Source organism: Phycodurus eques, chromosome 5, assembly GCF_024500275.1.
Source record: "Phycodurus eques isolate BA_2022a chromosome 5, UOR_Pequ_1.1, whole genome shotgun sequence".
NCBI lineage: Eukaryota > Metazoa > Chordata > Actinopteri > Syngnathiformes > Syngnathidae > Phycodurus > Phycodurus eques.
This window is the reverse complement of record NC_084529.1, coordinates 7,190,634-7,217,697: the sequence shown is the minus strand read 5'-3', so window position 1 is coordinate 7,217,697 and position 27,064 is coordinate 7,190,634. Positions and strand designations below refer to the sequence as shown.

Here is a 27,064-nt window from a genome sequence, read left to right as displayed (position 1 = left end):
CATCACTTCTTCATAACCCCTATTTCCTTCACCAACATCTCCATTACAATCATCACCAATCACGACTCTCTCTCTGTCTGGGATGCTCAGAATTTACTTCGTCTAGCTCCTTCCAGAATTTCTCTTTCACCTCTTGGTCACATCCTACCTGTAGGGCATAGCCACAAATCACATTATACATAACACCCTCAATTTCAAGTTTTGGCCTCATCACTCAATCTGATACTCTTTTCACCTCCAAGACATTCTTAGTCAACTCTTCTTTTCAAATAACCCTGACTCAATTTCTCTTCCCATCTACACCATGGTAAATTAATTTAAACCCTGCCCCTAAGTTTTTAGCCTTACTGCCTTTCCACCTGGTCACACAATATATGAAACTTTCTCCTAATCATCATGTCAACCAACTCGCGAAATTTTGCTGTCATAGTCAACATTCCAACATTCACACGTTAATCAGGATCCAATCATCCAAATTCAGCATATTGATTGGTTTAGAGATGCAAATACGTCAATTCAAAGTCCCCACATTCAGTTCTAGGCTCTGTGCTTTCCTCTTCTCTTTCTGCCGAAGAACCCGCTTTCCACCTCTTCTTCTTCGACTTCGACCCACAGTAGCTGAATTTCCACCGGCGGCCTGCCGGTTGACGGCGCCGGTGGCGGACATTGTTAACCCCGGCCATGACTGATCCGGTATGGAATTCTTTGGTTGAATCAGAATCAGAATCATCTTTATTTGCCAAGTATGTCCACAAAAACACACAAGGAATTTGTCTCCGGTAGTTGGAGCCGCTGTAGTACGACAACAGACAGTCAATGGACAGAGAACACTTTTGTGACATAAAGACATTGACAAAAAAACAGTCACTGAGCAATAAAGGGTTGCCAGTTGTCTGGTAATGCCGGTACATTTTTTTGTTTTTTGTTTTTTGACAATTGTGCAAAAGATGCAGAGTCCTCTAGCAGCAGTTCGAATGACTAATATTGCAATAGTCAGGTGCAATGACCATTGTGCAAAGGGCGCCGAGACTTCAAGGAGTGTATGCAGTTTAAAGTGACAAGTAGTGCGATAATCTGGGACAATGTTGATTGTGCAAAGGTTGCAGATACTCCTCAATCAAACTGCCTCAACAGCTCCTGTGGCAGGCCGTGCTTTCTCATAAGCTGCAGGAAGTACATCCTCTGCTGGACCTTTTTGAGGACGGAGTTGATGTTGGTCGCCCAATTCAGGTCCTGAGAGACTGTAATTCCCAGGAACTTGAAGGTCTCGACGGTTGACACAAGGCAGCTGGACAACGTGAGGGGCAGCTGTGCCGAATAATGCCTCCTGAAGTCCATGATCATCTCTACAGTCTTGAGCGTGTTCAGCTCCAGGTTGTGTGGGCCTCACCACAGCTACAGCCGCTCCGCTTCCTGTCGATATGCAGACTCGTCACCGTCCTTGATGAGGTCGATGACAGTGGTGTCATCTGCAAACAAAGTTTTAAGCTAGATCGCCTTCCTGACGCACCCCTCTGCATTTATCCGGGCTTGGGACCGGCCTACAGTTTGCACTGGCTTGTGCCCCCCATAGGGCTGCATTAAGATCCAAACCACTCATCAGCAAAAAGAATCAGAAGGCCAGATTGGATTTTGCAAAGAAGTATAGAGATGAGTCCCAAAAGTTTTGGAACAAAGTTTTATGGACTGATGAGACCAAGATTAACCTCTACCAATGTGATGGATGGCCAAAATATGGAGAAAGAAAGAAGCTTACACAAGCTCATCAGTGAAGCATGGTGGAGGTAGGGTCATGGCTTGGGCTTGCATGGCTGCTTCTGGAACGGGGTCACTAGTCTTTATTGATGATGTAACTCATGATGGTAGCAGCAGAACAAATTCTGAAGTCTACAAAACCATTTTGTCTTGCAATTTACAAAATGCATCCAAACTAATCGGGAGAAGCTTCATCATGCAACAAGACAATGACCCAAAACGCACTGCCAAGACAACAAAGGACTTTATCAGGGGGATAAAGTGGAAGGTCTTCGATTGGCCAGGTCAATCACTGGACCTTAACCCAATAGAGCGTGCATTTCAGCTCCTGAAGAGGAAACTGAAGGGAGAAATCCCCAGAAACAAACAAACTGAAAGAGGGAGCCGAAAAGCATTTCAAATGAAGAATGCAACAGTTAGGTTGATGCCCCCAAATATTATATGTTATACACTTTAAGTTAATTTAATGTCTGTTCCAATACTTTTGCTCACCTGAAAAGTGGGTGGCTTCAAACAAAAGGTGCTCTGTCCTGAGTTGTTTAACACATCTTTTGTCTCATATCCATCTTTTGATCTAAAACCCAAATGTCTTCAGCGTACAACAAAAACAAAGGAATTGACCTTGTCGTTCCAATACCTTTGGAGGGGACTGTATAAATTTCGTCTTTCTCACCTTTACTGCTCCTACTCCTCCCTCCAGGCCAGTTCCAGTACCAAAGGGGATCATGGGAATGTGTTTGTCATGGCAGACCTTCGCCAGGGCACTGACCTCCTCCACACAATGTGGAAAAACCACCACATCCGGTGGATGGCATCTAGACAGCAGAGGTGGGTAGGGGAGCCAAATATTGTACTCGAGTAAGATTACTGTTTCTTTAGAATAATATGACTTAATAAAACAAATTATTTTCTTTTGAATAATATGACTTAATAAAACAAAACTACTCAATGAAAGACCTGCTCAAGTACTGACTAAATGGTGAGTAACTTCTGATTTATCTTTAATCATAAAAAGATCAAATAAAATAAAAATTAAAGTATGAATGTGCCAATTCAAAAATTGTTGAACATCACTTAAGCTAAAACATAAATTTAAAAAAATGAATAAAATCTTTGTTAAATAACAAATTAAGGCAAATTCTGTTGCAAAAAAGGGTGTTATAGAATTTATTTTCCACTTGTTAAACAGCACAATAGGCTCACCAGGCAGATTTTTTAAAAAAATGGGAAAAAGGTTGCAGTGGATAGAAAATGTCTACACACCCCTGTTCAAATATTTTTGTGATATAAAAGAATTTAGATCAAAAATAAATAACTTTAAACCTTTTTCCGCCATTAATGTCACATAGATTTGTAACAACTACAATTGATTTATTTTTGGATCTTTTTGAGCGGGGAAGTGAAAATAAATCAATCAGGGAGGTGCTGTTTGAACTTTTGTGCCTGTGAAAAAGTTTTCAACGGGGAGAATGATCAATGCCCACCTGACCCCGTTTGGTTACCCCCCTCTGGGTGGATCCCCGGGACCACCGGCACGAGTGCCCTGACCGTGCCTTTCCATGGATATCCACTGGGTGGCATATGCGGCTTTGGGGAGGCAAAAATAAATAAATAAATAAAAATAATCAATCCAGCCATCCATCCACTTTCTATACCACTTATCCTGACTAAGGTAAATTATGTGATATATTTTAAAAATAACTTAGACTTAAATTTATACTGAGAGCAGTTCGTTTGGCTTGCATGAGGATAAATATCTATTTTTGATAAAAAAAAAAAAAAAGGATTTACATCGATTTGGAAAATAGGCAGTTATTGTCTCTCCAGTCTGCCTCTGCGTGCATTGAAAGCATCAAAATTTTATTGTTACTGGTTAATCAGGATCCAATCATCCAAATTCAGCATATTGATTGGTTTAGAGATGCAAATACGTCATGCCCATGACTCAGCAGCCTCTGGGTCCACTGCTGTGTGCAACGAAGCGGGTGACTGACGTCATAATGGCGCGACGCAGCAAATCGAGAATTTCATTTCAGCCGCTTGTATCCGGGATCTTGTTCTTTCGGTCACGACTCACAGCTCATGACCATAGGTGAAGGTAAGAACGAAGATCGGCGGTAAATTGAGAGCTTCGCCTTTCGGCTTAGCTCCTTCTTTACCACAACGGACCGATATAAAGTCCGCATCACTGCAGACGCTGCACCGATCTGCCTGTTGATCTCCCGTTCCATTCTTCCCTCACTCGTGAACGAGACCCCAAGATACTTGAACTCCTCCACTTGGGGCATGATCTCATCCCCGACCTGGAGAGGGCATGCCACCCTTTTCTGACTGAGGACCATGGTCTCAGATTTGGAGGTGCTGATTCTCATCCCAGCCGCTTCACACTTGGCTGCGAACTGCTCCAGTGAGAGTTGGAGCTCACGGCTTGATGAAGCCAACAGAACCACATCATCAGAAAAAGCAGAGATGCAATACTGAGGCCACTAAACCGGGGAGGCTGAGCAGTGTGATCCCCCTGTAGTTGGAACACACCCTCCGGTCCCCCTTCTTAAAAAGGGGGACCACCACCCCAGTCTGCCAATCCAGAGGCACTGTCCCCGATGTCCACGCGATGTTGCAGAGGCGTCTCAACCAGGACAACCCCACAACATCCAGAGCCTTTAGGAACTCCGGGCGAATCTCATCCACCCTCGGGGCCCTGCCACCGAGGAGCTTTTTAGCTACCTTGGTGACCTCAAACCCAGAGATAGGAGAGAACCGCCTCAGAGAACCCACACTCTGCTTCCTCATGGGAAGGCGTGTCGGTGGAATTGAGGAGGTCTTCGAAGTATTCTCCCCACCGACTCACAACGTCCCGAGTCGAGGTCAGCAGCGCCCCATCCCCACTATACACAGTGTTGGTGGTGCACTGCTTTCCTCTCCTGAGACGTCGGATGGTGGACCAGAATTTCCTCAAAGCCGTCCGGAAGTCTTTCTCCATGGCCTCACCGAACTCCTACCATACCCGAGTTTTTGCTTCAGCGACCACCAGAGCTGCATTCCGCTGGGCCAGCCGGTACCCATCAGCTGCCTCAGGAGTCCCACAGGCCAAAAAGGCCCAATAGGACTCCTTCTTCAGCTTGACGGCATCCCTCACAGTTGGTGTCCACCAACGGGTTCGGGGATTGCCGCTACGGCAGGCACCGACCACCTTACGGCCACAGCTCCGGTCGGCCGCCTCAGCAATGGAGGCGTGGAACATGGTCCATTCGGACTCGATGTCCCCCGCCTCCCCCGGAACATGAGCAAAGTTCTTTCAGAGGTGGGAGTTGAAACTCTTTCTGACAGGGGATTCTGCCAGACGTTCCCAGCAGACCCTCACAATACGTTTGGGCCTGCCACGTCGGACCGGCATCTTCCCCCACCATCGGAGCCAACTCACCACCAGGTTGTGATCAGTTGACAGCTCCGCCCCTCTCTTCACCCGAGTGTCCAAGACATGCGGCCGCAAGTCCGATGACACGACCACAAAGTCGATCATCGAACTGCGACCTAGGGTGTCCTGGTGCCAAGTGCACGTGTGGACACCCTTATGCTTGAACATTGTGTTCGTTATGGACAATCCGTGACGAGCACAGAAGTCCAATAACAGAACACCGCTCGGGTTCTGATCGGGGTGGGGGGGCGTTCCTCCCAATCACGCCCTTCCAGGTCTCACTGTCATTGCCCACGTGAGCATTGAAGTCCCCCAACAGAACAATGGAGTCCCCAGCGGGAGCGCTCTCCAGCACCCCCTCCAAGGACTCCAAAAAGGGTGGGTACTCTGAACTGCTGTTTGGTGCATAGGCACAAACAACAGGCAGGACCCGTCCCCCCACCCGAAGGCGGAGGGAGGCTACCCTCTCGTCCACCGGGGTGAACCCCAACGTACAGGCAGCGAGCCGGTGGGCAATAAGTACACCCACACCTGCTCGGCGCCTCTCACCGTGGGCAACTCCAGAGTGGAAGAGAGTCCAACCCCTCTCGAGAGGACTGGTACCAGAGGCCAAGCTCTGTGTTGAGGCGAGTCCGACTATATCTAGTCGGAACTTCTCGACCTCACACACCAGCTCGGGCTCCTTCCCTGCCAGAGAGGTGACATTCCACGTCCCTAGAGCCAGCTTCTGTAGCCGGGTATCGGATCGCCAAGGTCCCCGCCTTCGGCCACCGCCCAGCTCACACTGCACCTGACCCCTATGGCCCCTTCCCACAGGTGGTGAGCCCATGGGAAGGGGGACCCACGTTACCCTTTCGGGCTCTGCCCGGCCGGGCCCCATGGGTGCAGGCCCGGCCACCAGGCGCTCGCCTTCGAGCCCCACCACCAGGCCTGGCTCCAGTGGGGGCCCCCGGTGACCCACGTCCAGGCAAGGGAAAACGAAGTCCATTATTTGTCGTCATCATTAGGGGTCTTTGAGCCGTGCTTTGTCTGGTCCCTCACCTCGGACCTGTTTGTCATGGGTGACCCTGCCAGGGGCCCCAGACAACTTAGCTCCCAAGATCACTAGGGACACACAAACCCCTCCACCACGAAAAGGTGACGGCTCAAGGAGGGGATTTAAAATTCATTATTTTGTTAATGTCCATTGTCTTCTCGGTGATGCACCGTCCACATTTTTTCACCCGACCATCTACCATTGCCTTGTCCATTTTTTTCCCCCCCTGGAGCCACTATTTGTAGTAAGCTGAGAAAGACAAACGATGAGTGCCAGGTTACATCCCACACACATTGGCTCTTGTAAAAATAAATCATATGCCGGAGTACTTTAAGCCATGAATAAATAGTTGACTTTCCCTGAAGTATCTGACTTGTGTGCATCTACGGAGCCACGTTCCGCCAGCAGGTTGCTGCTTTTGTGAGCCGTTACCACAATGACAATTCATTGAGTCTGAAAAAAAGGCTTTGTTGTATTTATGAAACGATAACCCACCCCTACTGTGCCTCTGATTGGCTACTGGCTAGCACCAAGACAGGACTCATACTTTTAGTGGATAATGATTCGCTGAAGCACTTCAGCAACACACACACGTGGATAAGCAATGCTGTGCGTCTATGGACAAATATGTTTGCAAACAACGTTATATAAAATGGAAGACGATTTCCAATGTTGTTATTTTAGCAAGAAACATGAAGTCGACACACTTGATTTGCTTTCACCGGGCCACATAAATTGATGTGGCGGGCCGGATGTGGCCACCGGGCCTTCAGTTTGACACCTGTGGCGAAGGCTTTACACACATTAAAGTCAGGTGATTGACTGGGCCATTCTAGCAGCTTTATTTTTTTTTCTTTGAAACCAATTGAGAGTTTCCTGTGCAGTATGTTATGGATCTTCATCCTGATGAAATGTCCACCCTCGTTTAAATTCCATCATCCTCGTAAATGGCAGGAGATTTTTGTCAAGAACGTCTCCATCACCATCATGTTCCCACCTCTGAACTTCACTGTTGGTATGGGGTTTTTAGGGTGATGTGCAGTCCCATTTCTCCTCCAAACGTGATGAGCATTATGGCATCCAAAGAGTTCAATTTTGCTCTCATCAGACCAGACTACTGTGTATTCTCCCAGTATTTAACTGGCTTGTCAAAATGGTGTTCATCAAACCTTAAATGAGCTTTGATACGCTTTTTTGTTTCAGCAATGGGGTCTTGCGTGAGGAGCGTGCATACAGGCCATGGCGGCGGAGTGAATTACTTCCCGTTTTCCTTGTGACAACAGTATCTGCTCAATCCAAGTCTCTCCACAGGTGGTCCTTTGGCTCTTGGACAATTTCTGATTATTCTTTGCACTCCTCTGTCAGAAATATTGTGGAGCACCTGATCGAGGCAAAGTTATGGTGTATGATTGGCTTTACACTTACGTATTATGGCCCCAACCGTGCTCACTGGGACGTTCAGAAGCTTAGATACTGTATGCGCCTGTAACCAATGCCATTGTTATGTTTTGCAGCAATTAGTTTGCGATGGTCTTGAGACAGCTCTGTGCTCTTACCCATCATGAGTCTTGAACTCACACCTTGGCAATGAGACCTTATTGTAGGCCTTCAATTAAGACTAAAACAGTTGATATTCATTTGCACTGACAAGGGGCTGGATTGCTGTTTGATTATTGATACATTTTAGGTGTCCTCTTGGCTTTCCGTGCCTTTTTGCACCTCCTTTCTTTATGTGTTCAATACTTTCTCCCTGTGTCATTGCACATCGTAACACAACTTAATTTCTGATCTTATTTGTTGTACTTTCTTTGTATGTATGGATTACTTGGGTTGTTCATCTGGTGAAAATTTGATGTCAATAGCACCTTTGGAAATATATTTAGTGAGAAAAATGGTAACGTGTTAAATACTTATTTCAGCCGCTGTTTTTTTTTTCTTCATCTTTGACTGCTAAAACAATTGTTGCAAAAAAAGTATTGAAACACTATTCATTTAATCTTGACTATTGTCGGTCAAGCAAATACCAATTCATAATAGTATTACCATGATAAATAAATTAGTGAAACAAAGACCTGTGTACAGATTCATCTTTGCCGTGTTGCTCTCTGACGGCAGCTGCCAGTGATACCCCATCCTCTCCGCATATTGACCTGAATGTAGAAACTGCACTATCCAGAGCAGCACTCTGTGTAGACACACAATAGGCACATGTGAAATAATTTTCTCTTACTTCGACCAGTGGTTCTCAAACTTTTTTTTTTTTTAAACACCTGAGTACCGCCTAAAAAAAAATACTTAGCTCTTCAAGTGCCACCAAAATGACCTAGTAGAAACCCTATTCCAATAAATTGGGAGGTTACGTAAAACGTAAATAAAAACAGAATGCAATGATTTGCAAATCCCTTTCAACCAACAGTCACTTGAATAAACTACAAAGGCAAGATATTTAATGTTCAAACTCATAAACTCTTTGGGGTTTTTTTTGCAAATATTCACTCATTTTGAATTTGATGTCTGCAACACGTTCCAAAAAAGCTAGCAGCGGGGCACGTTTACCACTGTGTTACATCACTTTTCCTGTGGCATTGCCCAAATACATCTTGACCTTTACCCTTGACCTTTATTAACGGTTGTCGCAACTTGATACAGAGGGTCATTCTACAAAAATGTTGGCTTTGTTGTCCCTGCATTATTCACCAGGGAAAACATAAAAAAAGTGTAGGACAATGACAAAAAATATAAATGTTTTGTTGTAACAGAAGTGTGTTCTTGTTATCTAACCATAAGACATTTTCATGCACATTCTTTAAATATACTGGAGCTTGAAGAGCATGGCCACTGCCATGAATTTGGCATGTCCCTCAGGTAAGGAGTTATGGTTTAGTGAAATATTTCAACTTTAAATTAATGCTTTTCTCCTGTTTTAATGATAATAATACAAAGTGTAATAGTTATTACCGGTATAATACTTTAAAAATAAACATTCTTAAGAATAATTTACAAAAAAAAATTGTGATTGAGATTTGAGATTTCATCTCACTGGTGTTACTATTAAACTTTTATTTAAAAAAACTGACGCATCCCTGAAAATATATTTTTGGGGCAGGAAGTCATTGGAGGTATGTCCACTTTGAAAAGCACATTAAGTCGGTACCTTCTAATTTATTGACAATTTTAAGAGTGAACTAATAATTTCATGTGAGGACTTAAGATGCGTCACTTATTGTATTTATAGTAAGGGTAAAGGAAATTTAAAATAGATTCAAAGAATATGATTAGCTCCTATATTTATACGTTGAGAAGTGTGGTTTTGCCTGCAATGTCCACCATCTTAAATAATCCATATTGTCTGAAGATGTGTCATTGGTGTTACTGTCACTTGTGTTGCTTTTCTCATTAGTAACATGATTCAATTCTGTAAAAAAAAAATTTATATATTAAACTGTAATGTATGTTGATTTACAATGTTAAGTACGAGTTAACTGTTATGAAACAGTTTTATTTATTAAAAAAGATTTTAAAAAATAAAAATAAACAAAATCACTGTTCAGCAAGCCACCATTTTCATAGAATGACCCTAGAATAAATCAGATTTTAAGTATCGTTTAAAGCCCAACAAAGGCTTAGCCTATCGCCACTCTGTAGACAACAAACAGTGAAACAAATAATTATTTGATGCCTCACTGATTTTTTTTTTTTTTTTTACCCACTGACAAAGACATGGTCTATAATTTAATGGTAGGTGTATTTTAACAGGGAGAGACAGAATATAAAATGAAAATCTAAAAAAACACATAAAAGATTCAAATTATTTTCCAATTCATTGAGGGAGATAAGTATTTGACCCCCTATCTAAACATTACTTGGTGGAGAACTCCTTGCTGGCCTGTGAGGTTAGACATTTCTTGTATTTGATCACCTGGGGCCTCATGTACAAAGACTTGCATGGATTTCCTACTGAAACATGGCATACGCTCAAATCCAGAAAACGTTGTCAGCACAAAAATATCCAGATGTATGAATCTGTGCGTACGCATGAATACAAGCACATTTTCATTGTACATCCCAATCAACATAGAATTGAGCGCAAACATTGGAGTAGCAGACTCCACCCTGTCTACGACCACATTTAAACATGCAAATCATATTTAAATGAAACCTGCACCTGCTATTCCAATCTCTGCATGATCAGGAAAAACAGAAAATGAGCAAGGTAATGAAGGGGAAAAAAAAAAAAAATTCTGAACGTGAAGTTGAGATGCTGCTCAATGACACTTCATTGAGCAAAAAAATCCTCTTTGGCACGCTGTCTTCTGGCGTAAACAACAAGCGAAAGAGGAGGGAATGGGACAGCGTGTGTGCGGCCGTCAATGCTGTGGGGTTGGAAGAGTGCGCACACGCTGAACTGAAAAAAAGAAGCGGTCCAACAACCGGCTGCTGCTGCCCGCCCGACTGGCCGTGGTCTCACCCGCGCACCCTGATAAGAAGAGGTCCTTTGAATTTACTTAATTTGAACATGTTTATCAGTTGCACATGATTAAAATGTGTTAAAATGAAAATTTATTTGGAGAAGAGGTGGTGGGCGTGGACAGGGAGGATCATTTACCCCTCTTCACCAAATAAATGTGTCATTTTAACACATTTTAATCATGTGCAACCGATGTACATGTTCAAATTAAGTAAATTCAAAGGCCTTTTCAATGCATGTGCTGGAGTCACAAGAGATTGTGAGTGCAATATGTCCTCACAAATATCAGTGATTCATTAAATACACTTGTTAAATGAATGAGTCCTTGGCTTTTTTACATTGTTGAAATCAAACGTTGCCAGGCATTAAGTGTTCATCAGTGCGAATTGGTCGTGTGTCTCTGATGTGCAGTTTCCCAGTCTACAATCTTGTCCCCGATGTCCTTAAATTCTTTGGTCTTGCCCGTGATGGAGAGCTCGGTGTCTGATTGAGTGATTCTGTGGACAGGTGTCGTTATAAAGGTAACAAAATGAGCTATGTGTCTTTCATACAGCTAACGAGTTGAGGAGCACTTTCTTAACGTGAGAGGACTAACCTGTAAGAGCCAGAATTCTTTATTGTTGGTAGGGAATCAAATACTTATATACTTGCAATTATTTTTTTTCCCCATTTGATTTTCATTTAGATATTGTCTCTCACTGTTTTGAGTGTTTTTTCTAACACTGCATTGAGATTTTACTTAGCGTATATGACCTCGACCGAGTTAAAATGAAAAGTGACTTACTCTGACGATGGTTATTGTTTTAATGTTGCGACGCTGGCAAAAAAGTCGCTGACTCGCTGTCAAAAGAAGCGACATGATTTGGTATTTGCACCACTCTTATCAGACTACCATCGAAAGACTGTTACCATCAACACACGCTATGAACACTTTCGTTGAAAAATTCAGAATCATTTGGAAAGTCGTTAACCACTTCCGTTTAACTCTTCAGCATAAATTGCAACACAAACTACTGCTACATGCAACTCGTCTTCCTGTCCATTTCTGGAGGTGTTGTTGTTTTTCTCCTTCGTCTCTTTCCTTCTGTCGTTCGAGGATTGTCTTTTATTTTGAAAGACATATTTCCCTTTTTTCCCTGGCTCACACCCGTCACTTGACCTAGGTCCAGTTGACGTAATAACTACTTCCTCGCTGAGAGTGGTGCTGTAGGTTAGACAAACGCTTTTGACGACGTACAAAGTGTTGGAAGGAAGTGCATTCCATTAAAGTTAACAGGTGGTAACGCGGACGTCTTTTATGTTAAAACATGCCATGACAATCCTCCGTTTGTGTTACGGCTGAATACGTCCTAAATGTAGGTTACGTTGTTCCTGGTGAGTGAATGTTTCAAAAATATTTGTGCGCTTGCTGTGTAGCATACGTCAGCAGTACAAAGGTCAGGTGTCAGCGCCGCCTGCAATAAATAATTGGAGTCAGTACTTTTTCAGTTACTCATTTATACTTATATCAAAAGGAACTAAAACTCAAATTACTTACTTGCATTTGATGTGGTTATTATTATTTTTTTTTAAATGTACACATCAACCTTAAAGTTCTGTGCAGGAAGATGTTCCCTGTAGACTTTCCACTTGTGGAGGAAACTGACTTGAGGTCAGCGTCTGAACAATATCTTTTGTCGCTGGAATCCAGACCTAAAGATAATGAGTGGTTTCAATCACCCAAAACGTCTAAGGTACAATATTGAAGTGTATTTAAACCCCCAAAGTTGTAATGTACTGCGTTAATGACAATGTACCCCGAGCAAAGGATGTCCGTTGTGTCTTTCGATTACTGTAGTTGGAAATAACTGCAAATAGCATCAAATGGTTGCAGCTGTTTGAGGACGACCAAACTAAATGCTCGATATTGGCACTTCACCCACCTGGTGATCCCAGTCAAGGTATGATCACACACGCATACAAACATTCAGACACACAAAAATGCCTTCTAACACTCCATTCCCCTCCAGTGGTGGCCTTATACTTGCATGGAAGTTGGTGGTGTGTGAATGATGTTATCCGGACATCATGCGAATCAAGAACTGACTTGCTTCCAGTAATCCCACTTTTATATTGTATATATTATATCTGCTGCCACCACAGCATTGTGGGGAAAGTATCAGCTTGAACTCTTTCACTGGCTTTGAACAGATCTTACAGGAAAATAGCTGCAGTTTCAGGAATAATGTATACTGTTTTAGTGTTTTTTTTTTTTGTTTTACATGGTAAGAGGAAAAAGAAAATGTTAGCAAATGTATCGGGGGCCCAAACAAGTTTATAAATTATACATACTGCTGATCCACTGAATCTGTAAATCCTCCAAATATACAGTACATGACTTGAAGATTATGGACAATAGTCTGAGGAGTTTGAGGGCTCAAAGTTGCTTCATGGAGCTTCGTTTGAAAGGAAAAAAACATGGTTTATAGATTTGGCCAGGAATGCTTCACCTTTATGGATCCATAAATAATAATAATAATACATATATATAGTTGTCAATATTAAAGCCAGAATTTTTTAAATTTTGATCTTGCAAAGGAAATTGTTCAACGATAAGGTGACTTTGTTTTGTTTCTCGCTCAATAAATTTTCTGCAAAACGATCCAACTAATTTTGAATATAGGCTTAAATTTAAAGTCAGAGAGTCGCAGAATAAATGCATTCAATTTGACGAGGGCTGTAATTAATGATTTTGATTATCGATGAATCTGTTGATTATTTTCTAATTAATCGATGAATCTGATGATGAAACTTTTATATTTTTTTTATATTGATCAATTTGTAATTATGAAGTAAAAACTGCTGTGATGCTAACAACGAAACACACTGCACCGTCACAATGAACCGTTCCTGCGTTTGTGTGTTTTGCTGCTACTTATTAGTGCTGCTTTCAATCAGTAGGTGACATGTTTTCTTCAGGTGCAGTCACTTATGGAGAGGCTCATTATGTTCCTGCTGAATCAGGTTGTGGAGATGCCTTCACAGGAGGAAACACTCTTCTCCATGCACACCCGCACAGAGAGCGCCAAATTGCTGTGGAGAGATGGCCAAGCAGTAGGCTTCTACACTGTCAAACACAAAGGTCTGCTTCTACAGTATTGTATGTGATTTTCTGTGTCTGTCTTTCTGTTTGACTGTCCGCCTGTTCATCCAATATCAAGTGCTCCATACGTGGATAAGATTAATTCAGCTTTTTACTATTTGTGGTTTTGGTTTTGTGCATTAACATTCACAATGAGAATTGTCCACATGCAGTTTATTTTATTTTGTAACCATGCAGTGCGGTATCGGTCATGCTGTACACACCTGACTTATATCTGTGCGGTGTTTCAGGCAGTCTGTGTGACAGCTGGAGCGGCCGCTGCTACCAGATGCCTGTTCTAGACACGGTGCTGGTGAGAAGAAGCTGGAGGAGGAGAGGACTGGGACTTAAGATGCTGGCTGATTTCTGCTCGTCCTTCCCCAGCGAGGAGGTGCTGGGAATCAGCGTGCCGCTTTCAGCCAGCATGGTTGCAGGTTAGAGCAATTTCCACTTTTACCCACATGAAAACCATATTTAAACCTTGAAATTTAAATGTCTGCGGAGTCACTGACTGCGTAGTGGCTGACACACCTGACTTTGGTGTGGGCAGCGTGGTTTCAGTTCCCAATCAGTGACAGTGTGAATGTCAGTGCGAGTGGATGTCCATGTCTATATGTGCCCTGCGACTGGCTGGCGACCAGTTCAGAGTGTAATCTGCTTTTCGCGCGAAGTCAGCTGGGATAGGCTCCCGTAACCCTGAACAGGGTAAGCGGTATTGAGGATGGATGGATGGATGGATGGAGTCTATAAACCAAAATATCTCATATTTTTACAGTAATTTTGTTATAAACTCACTTTCAATAGCATTGTTTAAAAAAATAATAATAATACAGATCACTCATGCTTCAATTTCATTATCTTCAAACGGTAATCTACTAAACCAAAACATTATATATAATTCATATTATGTTTCAAATGACTTAAGTAGTATCTTGGACAGTGGTCCCTTATACACACACCATAATATTATGTTGAAGCACAGTTAGTATTACTCCGCGAGGCTCCTCACTATGGTAGCCGTAATGCTCCGACAATCCGCCTTTGTAGATTACCAAAGTCATACTAAAACATTTTAACAGATTTTGGAGCGCAGTGTACCACGTAAAATTGGTTCGAGGTCAGTAAGCACAACCAAAATTTATACATAAGGCGCACTGGATTATAAAGGCGCATTGTTGACTTTTGAGAAGTTTTAAGGATTTTAAGTATGCCTTATATTTCGAAAAATACGGTACTATAGCGCTGCAAGTACAACCATAATGAACATTTAAATGCAGCAGTGTAGTAGGCCAAAGTGATCATCAGAAATGAGAGACGTTTTATTCCTTTTTTTTCCCACACATTGACATTATCAGATATAGCAGTGTTACAACAACTAGACAATAGCAAGATAAACACAATACAAAACTAGAGAAACAAACACAAAATTAATAATAATTATAAACCCTTTTTTTGTTTTTTTCTTCGGCCAAAATCGATATTGGAATCTAGGGAACCAAGTGCAAGACGAGAACAAAAAGGTTGCTTATAATAATTACAAAGTGTGAAAATGATAAATGAATAGCAACAATATGATATCCAAGCACATACACTTGCACAAAAAAAGTAAAAGAAAAAACAAACAAAAACATTTCATAACGAGTAAATAACTGCGGTATCTTTCTTTCTGCTGATCAGTCTGGATATCCATCAAGTCGGAATAGGTATCACAACAGACACCAGAATTTTAGCACACCGATGGAAGCAAAACAGTGCTTATGTGTGCACAAGAGTTCCTAAATCTGTAACTGTTGTTGTGTGACTTTGATGAGCGCTCCGCTTGACTGACTGGGAGCATTTCCTGCCGAAACGCTGCTTATATAGAGGAGAGGCGGACGTGACTGAGGACAGCATGCGGACGTCAAAGCGGGAAGGGTGCGCGTGAAAGAGGACGCTAAAGGCAGGCCCCCAGTAGGTATATAGTATGTGCATTGTGCAAAACATCGGTTTGGCTAAGGACCCTGAAAATGGCACCTACGAAGAGACACGCTTACGAAGCACAGTTTAAACTGCAAGCTATCAGTTAAGGGGAGGAACATGGGAATCGAGCAGCCGCGAGAGAATTCAAGAACAACGACTCCATGGTTCACAAGTGGATGCCTGGGCCAAGGTATCTGCTTTGACTGTTGTCCGAGCCAACATGCATGCTAGCATATGTTTTAGTGTGCGTGCATGCTACCGTATGTTTGAAGCTAGCGTATGTTTTAGCATGCCTGCGGCCAATAATACGGTGCACCTTATGTATGTGTTAAATAGAGAAATAGACCCCGCAACTGAGACTGCGCCTTTTCATACGGTGCGCCTTATGGTCGCAAAAATACGGTATGTGAAGGAGACTTCCACTGGCTCACGGGTCACCAGCTTGGCGACACCGTTGCAAGTTGGGTCAATGTCCTGGTAAATTTTAGAGAGCCCGACCTTCGTGAAGTGGGCGCGATGATTAATTTTACACTGGATTACTCTGTGTTGCGCAAACGGAAGATTTACTAACCCTGCCAAGGGCCTCTCCCCAAAGTTCCTTGGAGATCTCCTCACCCAGGTCCATTTCCCAGAGTACTTTAATCAAATTCAGAGAAACAAGGTGAAGAGAATGAATCCAAGTATAAAAGTATGGCATCATTCCCGTAAGGGAAGGTGTTGATTTATAGAACGCATCCAAATGAGAGTCAGCGGGTGTATTAGGAAATTGAGGGAACCTAGCATTAGCAAAACTACGGATCTGTAAGTACCTGAAACAATTTTTTGGTAGACCACATTTTTTAGACAACTGATCAAAAGATGTGAAGGTGTTATCAATGTATAAATCCTTAAATTATTTAATGCCATGGTTAGCCCAGTTTGCTGATGAAGATGGAGGGAAATTATGATTCGCAGTTAAAGAAGCTAAGATTTAATATGTTCACAGATCAAAATGACGTCTGAACTGATTCCAGATTCTCAAGGACATTTTGACAATGATATTGGCATCAAATGAGTTAAATGTCGAGGGCCGCGGGAATAGAGAGAGAACTTTTAGATGTAAAGGAGCAAATTGTTCACATAAAGAGTTACTCTCTGTTCAATCCCATTTCTGAAATACCTGTGATTTGGGGGTCACAATGAAGTGAAATGGTGAGGGGCTCAATAGCTAGGGCAAACAAAAGGGGACACATGGGACAACCTTGGCAAGTAGAACGTTGAAGAGGAAAGTAAGCTGACTGGATGTTATTTGTTCTCACCGAGGCTAATGCGGATGAATACAATAGTTCTACCCATGTCATAAAGTTGTTGCCAAAACCAAATTTCTCTAAAGTGTGAAAGTCATTTCATCACCACATGCAGTTTTTTTTGCGTCTAATGTAACGAAAGCTTCTGGCCCAGAGGTCAGGGGGTGATGATAAATTGTATTGAAAAGCTGTCTGAAGTTTAAAAAAAAAAAGAGTGCCTATCTTTAATAAATCCAGTTTGGTCAGGAGAGATAACAGTAGGCAATACAGACTTCAAAAACGTAAGGCAAGCAGCTGAGACAATAAATTGAAATCGACATTAACAGACTGATTGGTCGGTAGGAAGAGCAGGCAAGGGGGACTTTATTCTTTTTAAGCATAAGAGAAATAGAAGCTTGATTAAGTGTTGGGGTAAAGTAAGAGAAGCAAATGAGTCATTGAACATATCAATCAAAGCCGGGGCTAGTTTTTGTTGAAATTTTATATAAAACTCAGTCAGATAACCGTCAATTCCTGGGCTTCGGCCACTCTGCATCAACGTGATGGAAACCGAAAGTTCAGCAGTAGTTATCGGCATTTCTAATTTTTCAGCTATATCGGAACTAACCTTAAGGACTTTGAATGTACTGAAAATAATTCTTAAAGTCCTGTGTATCAGAGCTTGTTTCAGATGCGTATAATGAGGTATAGTCGTTTTTAAATTTATCATTAATCTTTTCAGGATCCAATGTAATTTCTACAGCCATTTTGATTTGGTGAGAAGCCCTGGGTTGCTTTAATTGGTGGGCTAGCAGCCTGCCAGCCTTGTCATGCTATTCATAATATCTACTTCTGGATTTAAGAAGTAGTTCAACAGCATTATCTGTAGTCGGTGTGTTAAATTCTGATTGGAGAGTGAGGCGTTCTTTATACAAGACTGGATTTGGTGATTTGGTGTACATCCTGTCCAGCTGGCAAATACATTTTAGTAATTCATCTGATCTTTTTCTTTTTTGTTTTCGGTCAGAACTTACTAAAGAAATTGTTTGTCCTCTTATATAAACCTTCAGAGTTTCCCCCAATACAAATGCAAAGACACCAGGGGTCTTGTTCATACTCAAATTTATGTAAATCTGATTAGAAATCTGTTCTACAAAATTTTAATCTGGAAGCAAATCAGTATTGAAACGCCACAGGGTTTGAACACGAGTAGTAGGGAATGATCAGAAATGACTATAGGTTCATATGAGCATGAGCCCACTGAAGGAAGAAACCTCTTATCCACCAGAAAGTAATCTACACGAATGAACGTATGATGCAAAAAAAGGAGAATACTTAAAACCCAGAGATTTTCCGAAGTGGGCTTAATTAATCTAGCCGATTTCGAGTGGGTGGTGGTCGCCATTGAAGAATGATCCAGATCAGGGCTAAACCAACAATTGAAGTCACCTCCTAAAATAAGAAGGTGTAAGGACATGTCCGGGAATTCAGAAAAAAAGATGCCTGAAAAAAATCTGGGTTATCTTAATGAAGAACATATACAGTACGTTTACCAGTAAAACTGCGGTGTTGAACATCCTACCAGTGATAATTAGATACCTACCCCCTGGATCGGAAACCACCTTAGCGCATACAAAGGGGACAGCTCTATGTATTAAAATCACAAACCTGCTAGACTTACTATGAAATGATGAATAGTGAGCTTTGACCAATCCACCCACCCTTATTTCTGGAATAAACCGTTGTTTTAAAGTTTCTTGAAGATACAGTATATTACTTGGGCTCCCAAGCGTTGAAGATGTAGGATGCTGCTGTGCTTTGTAGGGAATTTAAATCTTTGCAGTTGCAGCTAAAAAAAATTAAGCGCATTCCCACAAAAGCAGTTTAAACAGTGGTCGTTCAAAGAAAACTTCTCTGAGCTTCTCTTTGATACCTATGAAAATAATGTTAAATTATCTTCTCCAAACATGGACTATGCTCTATCTGACCACCATTGTTTGCGCTTCTCCCATGAAGATTGTCTTGTCTGACTTCATCATCTTCTGAATTAAACAAACAGGAGATACGTCACCCAACCAAAAACATACTCAACAGCCTAATATAGTTTAGTAGTTGCATATTCAAGACTTACTGTTATGTTCTTGCATAACTGTCTCACTTGACAGACCTAGTTATATACGAATGTATTGAAATGTATATACTGTATGAATGTTTTAATTTTCTATCAATCCACAATAAAACTTCACACCTGAAATTTAAAAAAAAAATACAAATTTAAAAAGGAGCTCTCCAACTCAGGCACCTACACAACCAGACTATGTCGGAAAGCCAGTACAATCATTAAGGACCCCTCCCACCCTGGACACTCACTTTTCTCCCACCTTCCCTCTGGAAAACGTCACAGGACATTAAAGTCAAGAACCACAAGACTCAAAAACAGCTTCTACCACCAAGCTGTGAAATACATCTGCTCTCAACTGCCACAGTAAGAACGTATGATTACACCCCACCCCCCTTACACTTAAGTGCAATATAATGAACAAAAACTGTGCAATATTATCTAAAAATTTTTTAAAAAACATCTGTATTTAAATAACTACCATTCTCCCAAATGTGAACAATTATTTGTTCTGTAAATATGTTTCTTTTTGATAATTGTATGCCTATATTTGTTTTTAACCGCAACGCTGCAAATTGTGAGATGCCACCCTGATTTTTCATTGTGCCTGTGACAGTGACAATAAAGTTATATTCTATTCGATGTAATAAACCATAAAAATGGATGTCTGAATTTGAAAATAGAACGGATTTTTTTTTTAAATTGCTGTTTTTATTGTTTTGTGGTGTCTTCCTCTGTCTTAAGTGTGTCGGCACTTCCTGCATCTGAATGAAGATCACAGAGACCGTCTGTATGAAGTCGAGGCTCCAGGGGCATGGACTCAACAGCGAAATATCTGGCTCAACATCCAACTGTCCCGCTATTTGCTCACAGTAGATGAAGTTGGCTGAGTGGGAAACCTCATTTGATCCAAGACTGATTCCACCCTCCATATCTCGTAGCAGTTAGTATAGCTCAGCACCCTTTGTTTTCCCTATCATAACCGTTATGTTAGTGGTTTCTGCCATCCATCCATTTTCTGTCCCACTTATCCTCACTGGGGTCACAGGTGGGCTGGAGCCTATCCCAGCTGACCCTCGGTGAAAGGTGGGAACACCAGGACTTGTTGCTACCCAATGTTAATGGTTTCTTTGGTGGTTCAAGGAGGTCACACTTCGCAGCCAATTACTGGTAAATGTGGAAATCACACTTTTAACATGGTTGTTAAGATGATACATTCACAAATAAATATAACGAGGCTAATCTTAATTTAAATTTCTTTTTTGTACTGTATGCTGCTTTTCTTTGCTGTTTTAAAGGGGACATTATGGAAATTTTACTTTTGAGTTACTTGTACACAAATAGTTGGTTCTCTATGATGGTGCCTGCAAGCATGCCCACCCATCAATTGAAAAATTACACTACAGTACCAAGTAAATCTTGTGGCCTATTTCCAAAAATGTGTCAGCTAGTTTACATAATACCGTACCACGTACACTGTTTCGCCGTCGTGACTTAGCAGTGAGACGTGATGAAGATCCGCCACTTGCAAGCAACCAGTAGAGGGGCTGGGCGTTCACCCCCTTTACTGAAAGAGGACCCATCCATCCATTTTCTTTACCGCTTATCCTCACTAGGGTCGCGGGCTGCTGGAGCCTCCATCCATTTCCTATACTGCTTATCCTCATTAGGGTCGCGGGCTGCTGGAGCCTATCCTAGCTTTCTTCGAGTGGGAGGCAGGGTACCACCTGAACCGATTGTCAGACAATCGCAGGGCACAAACAACCATTCGCACTCACATTCACACCTACGGGCAAGTTACTCTTCAATCAACCTACCACGCATGTTTTTGGGATGGGGGAGGTACCCGGAGAAAATGTCTAAAGGATATCACCACATGGGCTCAGGAACACTTCAGAAAACTAATGTTAGTAAATACAGTTTGGCGCTAGATCCGTAAGTGCAACATGAAACCCTACTATGCAAAGCAAAAGCCATTTATCAACCACACCCAGAAACGGCGCCGACTTCTCTGGGCCCGAGCTCATCTAGATGGACTGATGCAAAGAGGAAAAGTGTTCTGTGGTCCGCCGAGTCCACATTTCAAATTGTTTTTGGAAATTGTGGACCTCGTGTCCTCCTGGGCCAAAGAAGAAAAGAACCATCGGACTGTTATGGGCGCAAAGTTCAAAAGCTAGCATCTGTGATGGTATGGGGCTGTTAGTGCCAATGGCATGGGTAATTTACACATCTGTGAAGGCACCATTAATGCTGAAAGCTACATACAGGTTTTGGAGAAACATATGCTGCTATCCAAGCAACGTCGTGGATGCCCCTGCTTATTTCAGCAAGACAATGCCAAACCACATTCTGCACATGCTACAACAGCGTGGCTTCGTAGTAAAAGAGTGCGGGTACTAGACTGGCCTGCCTGCAGTCCAGACCTGTCTCCCATTGAAAATGTGTGGCGTATTATGAAGCGTAAAATACGACAACGGGAACCCCAGATTGTTGAACAGCTGAAGCTGTACATCAAGCAAGGATGGGAAAGAATTCCACCTACAAAGCTTCAACAATTAGTGTTCTCAGTTCCCAAACATTTATTGAATGTTGTTGAAAGAAAAGGTGATGTAACACAGTGGTAAACATGACCCTGTCCCAGCTTTTTTGGAACGTGTTTCAGCCATAAAATTCTAAGTTAAAGATTTCCTAAAAACAATAAAGTTTATCAGTTTGAACATTAAATATCTTGTCTCTTTAGTGTATTCAATCAAATATAGGTTGAACATGATTTGCAAATCATTGTATTCTGTTTTTATTTGTTTAACACAACGTGCCAACTTCATTGGAATTGGGGTTGTAATATAATGCTGATAATGGGTTGGCCCATGTTGACTCTATACAGATGTTGTATACAATGAAATAACAACCCAATGCACTTACAAAGTATCGTCTAGATATGGTAGATATGTTTAAGTATTGAAGTAAGTGGTAGCAGCACAATTGACCGAAATTATTCTCAGAATTTTATTACAATTCTCGGAAAGCTTTCCTCTGTCAACAGCTTTCTGCCAGGTTAGAATTTGACCTTAGAACACATGGTTGCTACCACCTGCAAATAAATGCTGGGAAGTCAATTAAATTAGGTCAAAAATATATGACGGTGCGTGTGCGCTCTATCCACCTTTTGAGATTGTGTTTGCAGGCACTCCATTGGGCCGGATCCAGTCGGGTCTGCTGATGGACACACTGGATTTATAGGTATTGCGCATTGACTAATCAATTTCAGGAAACAAGTCCTCTCAGTACTGCCATGGAGCAGCAGAGTCCGAGCCCTTCAAGACATCAAATCCGGCGACATGTAGTGTTGACAAAGAAAGATGTGCTTCCCTGCCAACCAAGAGCTACGTGGGTTTACACATTGCCTTGCCTCCAATGCTACCTCCTCCACTTCCTGATTCCTTCCTCTCTTTCTGCAATGGACGGCGGGAATGATCAAATGTTGTGACTAGGCTGAATGATTATGTCTCCAGCACGCTAGGGACCCATGGCTTTTAGCCAACCTTCCTCTGGTTTTGCATTGTCATGATTATTGGGGCCAATGCGTGGATTGATGCTTCCACTTTTGACAGTCGACACAGTTTTGAACCTTACAAAGACGTGACACCTATGATTAATTTTCTACCGCTACTAATTTCACTTCTATGGTATGACTGCTGGTGGCATGGTGGACGACTGGTTAGAGCGTCAGCCTCACAGCGCTGAGGACCCGGGTTCAATCCCTGGCCCCGCCTGTGTGGAGTTTGCATGTTCTCCCCTTGCCTGCGTGGGTTTTCTCCGGGCACTCCGGTTTCCTCCCACATCCCAAAAACATGCATTAATTGGAGACTCTAAATTGCCCGTAGGTGTGACATGCGAATGGTTGTTTGTTTGTATGTGCCCTGCGATTGGCTGGCAACTAGTTCAGGGTGTACCCCGCCTCCTGCCCGATGATAGCTGGGATAGGCTCCAGCACGCCTGCGACCCTAGTGAGGAGAAGCGGCTCAGAAAATGGATGGATGGTATGACTGCTCAGACCGCAATAGTGTTTCTGCTTGCAAATGTTTTTGATACAACCTATTATTGTTTAGACTTCCCTGATTCCTTGACCTGTGCATGCACCTATTCTCCTCCCACCTTTGGAATGATAAGTGTGTGTGCAGCTGGACTGGAAAGGTACTGACAACTAGCTTTGTTTAACCCCTTAATGTGTCACCCTCTCAAAATTGCTTGCTTACGCTTGTACCAATATAGATCAAGCTGTAACTTCACTTTTACCATTTCCCAACTTTTCAACACTCCTCCTAATCTTCTTTTCTTAATTCTGCCGCCTGTACCACCACACACCTAAATCCTCATGTCCTGGCCCTGCTATCCAGTTAGTTAAACACTTGCACACAATAAGTCAAGACACCTACCCATGGGCTCACCACCTCTGGGAGGCGCCATAGGGGTCGGGTGCAGTGTGAGCTGGGCCTTGGCGATCCGATCCCCAGCTACAGAAGCTGGCTCTAGGGACGTGAAATGCCACTTCTCTGGCAGGGAAGGAGCCCGAGCTGGTGTGTGAGGTCGAGACGTTCCGACTAGATATAGTCGGGCTCGCCTCCACACACGGCTTGGGCTCTGGTACTAGTCCTCTCGAGAGGGGTTGAATTCTCTTCCACTGTGGAGTTGCCCACGGTGAGAGGCGCCGAGCAGGTGTGGCCATACTTATTCCCCCCCGGCTCGGCGCCTGTACGTTGGGGCTCACCCCAGTGGACGAGAGGGTAGCCTCCCTCCGCCTTCGGGTGGGGGGACGGGTCCTGACTGTTGTTTGTGCCGATGCACCTAACACCAGTTCAGAGTACCCACCCTATTTGGAGTCCTGCTGGGGACTCCATCGTTCTGCTGGGGGACTACAATGCTCATGTGGCCAATGACAGTGAGACCTGCAAGGGCGTGATTGGGAGGAATGGGCCATCCGATCAGAACCTGAGCAGTGTTCTGTTATTGGACTTCTGTGCTCATCATGGATTGTCCATAACGAACACCATGTTCAAGCATAAGGGTGTCCACATGTGCACTTGGCAGTTCGATGATCAACTTTGTAGTCGTGTCATCGGACCTGCCACTGCATGTCCTGAACACTCGAGTGACGAGAGGGGCGGAGCTGTCAACTGATCACCAGCTGGTGGTCAGTTGGCTCCGATGGTGGGGGAAGATGCCGGTCTGATGTGGCAGGCCCAAACGTGAGGGTCTGCTAGGAACGTCTGGCAGAAGGAGTTTCAACTCCCACCTCCGACAGAACTTTGCTCATGTTCCGGGGGAGGCGGGGGACATCGAGTCCGAGTGGACCATGTTTTGCGCCTCCATTGCTGACGCTGGCCGACCGGAGCTGTGGCTGTAAGGTTGTCGGTGCTTGTGGTAGCGGCAACCCCCGAACCCGTTGGTGGATACCAACAGTGAGGGATGCCATCAAGCTGAAGAAGGAGTCCTATCGAGCCTTTTTGGCCTGTGGGACTCCTGAGGCAGCTGATGGCTACCGGCTGGCCAAGCGGAATGCAGCTTTGGTGGTTGCTGAAGCAAAAATTCGGGCATGGGAGGAGTTTGGTGAGGCCATGGAGAAAGACTTCCGGACGGCTTTAAGGAAATTCTGGTCCACCATCGGGCATCTCAGGAGGGGGAAGCAGTGCACCATCAACACTGTTGATGGTGCATCAACACTGTTGATGGTGCACTGCTGACCTCGACTCGGGACGTTGTGGGTTGGTGGGGAGAATACTTCAAAGACCTCCTCAATTTCACCGACACGCCTTCCCATGAGGAAGCAGAGTCTGGTTTCTTTGAGGCGGGCTCTACTATCTCTGGGGTTGAGGTCACCGAGGTGGTTAAAAAGCTCCTCGGTGGCAAGGCCCCGGGGGTGGATGAGATTCGCCTGGAGTTGTGGGGCTGTCCTGGTTGACATGTCAACCAGAGAAAATTCCGTTCTCTGGTTGACATGCCTCTGCAACATCGCATGGACATCGGGGACAGTGCCTCTGGATTGGCAGACTGGGGTGGTGGTCCCCCTTTTTAAGAAGGGTGACTGGAGGGTGTGTTCCAACTACAGGGAGGAATCACACTTCTCAGCCTCCCTGGTAAGGTCTATTCAGGGAGTGCTGGAGAGGAGAGGTCCTTCGGGAAGTCGAATCTCACCTTCAGAAGGAGCAGTGTGGTTTTCGTCCTGGCCGTGGAACAGTGGACCAGCTCTACACCCTCTGTGTTTTGTGGACTTGGAGAAGGCGTTTGACTGTGTCCCTCAGGGAGTTCTGTTGGGGGTGCTTCGGGAGTTTGGGGTACCGAACCCCCTGATACGGGCTGTTCAGGTCCCTGTACAACCGGTGTCAGAGTTTGATCCTCATTGCCGGCAGTAAGTCGGACTCAGTTTCCGGTGAGGGTTGGACTTCCGCCAAGGCGGCCCTTTGTCACCGATTCTGTTCATAACTTTTATGGACAGAATTTCTAGATGCAGCCAAGACGTAGAGGGGTTCCGGTTTGGTGGCCTCAGAATTGCATCTCTGCTCCGGTCGATCTACGTTGCTACCCTCACCTATGGTCACAAGCTGTGGGTCGTAACCGAAAGAACAAGATCCCAAATACAATTGGCCGAAATCAGTTTCCTCCGCAGGGTGTCCGGGCTCTCCCTTAGAGATAGGGTGAGAAGCTCGGTCATCCGGGAGGATCTCAGAGTAGAGCCGCTGCTCATTCACATCGAGAGGAGGCAGATGAGGTGGCTGGGGTATCTGATTCGGATGCCTCCCGGACGCCTCCCTGGTGAGGTGTTCCGGGCACGTCCCACCGGAAGGAGACCCCGGGGATGACTCAGGACACACTGGAGAGACTACGTCTCTCAGCTGGCCTGGGAACGCCTCAGGATCCCCCCGGAAGAGCTGGTGGAAGTGGCTGGGGAGAGAGAAGTCTGGGCGTCCCTGCTCAAGCTACTGCCCTCGCACCCTGACCTCGGATATGCGGTAGAAAATGGATGGATGGAAGTCAAGACACCAAGAGTGAAATTAACTGTTTATCATACGGAAAGTATGGAACTAATAAAAATACATACACGGCGGTAAGTTTAGTGACATAAGTTTCACTGCTTTAGCCAGACGTGGTAATTAAACACACAAGGCAACTAACATTAGCATGCTTCATGAGACCTGCTGACACTGTCCTACCTGGGAACAGACCTTTGATGACATTATGACTGATGTCCATGACTCAGAATTCCTGCCTAATTGTGTTGCATGATTAAGGTACAGCCTGTCGAGGAAAGATTTCCTTAAACCTACGTCAAGGTGTAAGTTTTTTTTAGTGCTTGCTTAGGCATTTAAAAATATAAATAATACAAATTTGTTTTCACCATAGTATCCACTTCAATTTGACTTTTAACATTTGTATTGAGTATTTCTGGATTCCAGGCAGTACGGTGACTGACTGGTTGGAGCGTCTGCCTCACAGTTCTGAGGCCTGTGTGGAGTTTGCATGTTCTCCCCGTGCCTGCGTGGGTTTTCTCCGGGCACTCCAGTTTCCTCCCACATCCCAAAAACATGCATGGTAGGTTAATTGACGCGTAGGTGTGCATGTGAGTGCAAATGGTTGTTTGTTTCTATGTGCCCTGCGATTGACTGGCAACCAGTTCAGGGTGTACCCCGCCTCCTGCCTAGGCCCCAGCACGCCCGCGACCCTAGTGAGGAGAAGCTGCTCTGAAAATGCGTGGATGGATGGATTCCATTGAGGCAACAGCTTAGTCAGTCTGCCTCACAGTCCTGTGCTCTAATCTCGGTTTGTGCTCGCCTGTATAGATTTTTCATTTTCTCTTCAATACTTACATGCTTCAGTGCCTCAATCAGCAACACCAAGGCCCGCCGGTACGACCGGGATGAAAAATCA

General features: G+C 43.8%; 2 protein-coding genes across 10 annotated transcripts in view; one reads left to right on the top strand and one right to left on the bottom strand.

Moving 5' to 3' along the window:
• The window catches only part of ldhd (lactate dehydrogenase D), a 56,314-nt gene extending 44,696 nt beyond the window's left edge, over positions 1-11,618 (bottom strand). For both annotated transcript variants that reach the window (XR_009768590.1, XM_061677300.1), the window contains exons 1-3: positions 11,462-11,618; positions 8,282-8,394; positions 2,429-2,570 (exon numbers count right to left, since the gene is read on the bottom strand). Coding sequence is in view for 1 of the 2 variants with exons in the window: in XM_061677300.1 (XP_061533284.1) it covers positions 2,429-2,570; positions 8,282-8,394; positions 11,462-11,536 (330 nt within the window). In the remaining variant the exon portion in view is untranslated. The remainder of the gene's footprint in view (positions 1-2,428; positions 2,571-8,281; positions 8,395-11,461) is intronic.
• Positions 11,619-11,877: 259 nt separating this feature from the next.
• On the top strand, positions 11,878-21,748 carry fam169b (family with sequence similarity 169 member B). Of its 8 annotated transcripts, none has more exons than XR_009768602.1 (6): positions 11,878-12,410; positions 12,515-12,772; positions 13,636-13,798; positions 14,050-14,232; positions 15,662-19,507; positions 19,886-19,931. XR_009768602.1 is itself a non-coding variant. In XM_061677421.1 (6 exons), exons 2-6 carry the CDS (start codon positions 12,285-12,287, stop codon positions 20,029-20,031), a joined length of 876 nt encoding a protein of 291 aa, XP_061533405.1. In that variant the 5' UTR covers positions 11,878-12,032; positions 12,271-12,284; the 3' UTR covers positions 20,032-21,748. The 8 variants fall into 8 exon arrangements, 7 of the variants coding, with proteins under 7 accessions (XP_061533405.1, XP_061533404.1, XP_061533408.1 ...); XM_061677421.1 differs by lacking the exon at positions 15,662-19,507 and having other exon boundaries at positions 11,878-12,032; positions 12,271-12,410; positions 19,886-21,748; XM_061677420.1 differs by lacking the exon at positions 15,662-19,507 and having other exon boundaries at positions 11,878-12,051; positions 12,271-12,410; positions 19,886-21,748.
• The last annotated feature ends 5,316 nt before the right edge of the window (positions 21,749-27,064 follow it).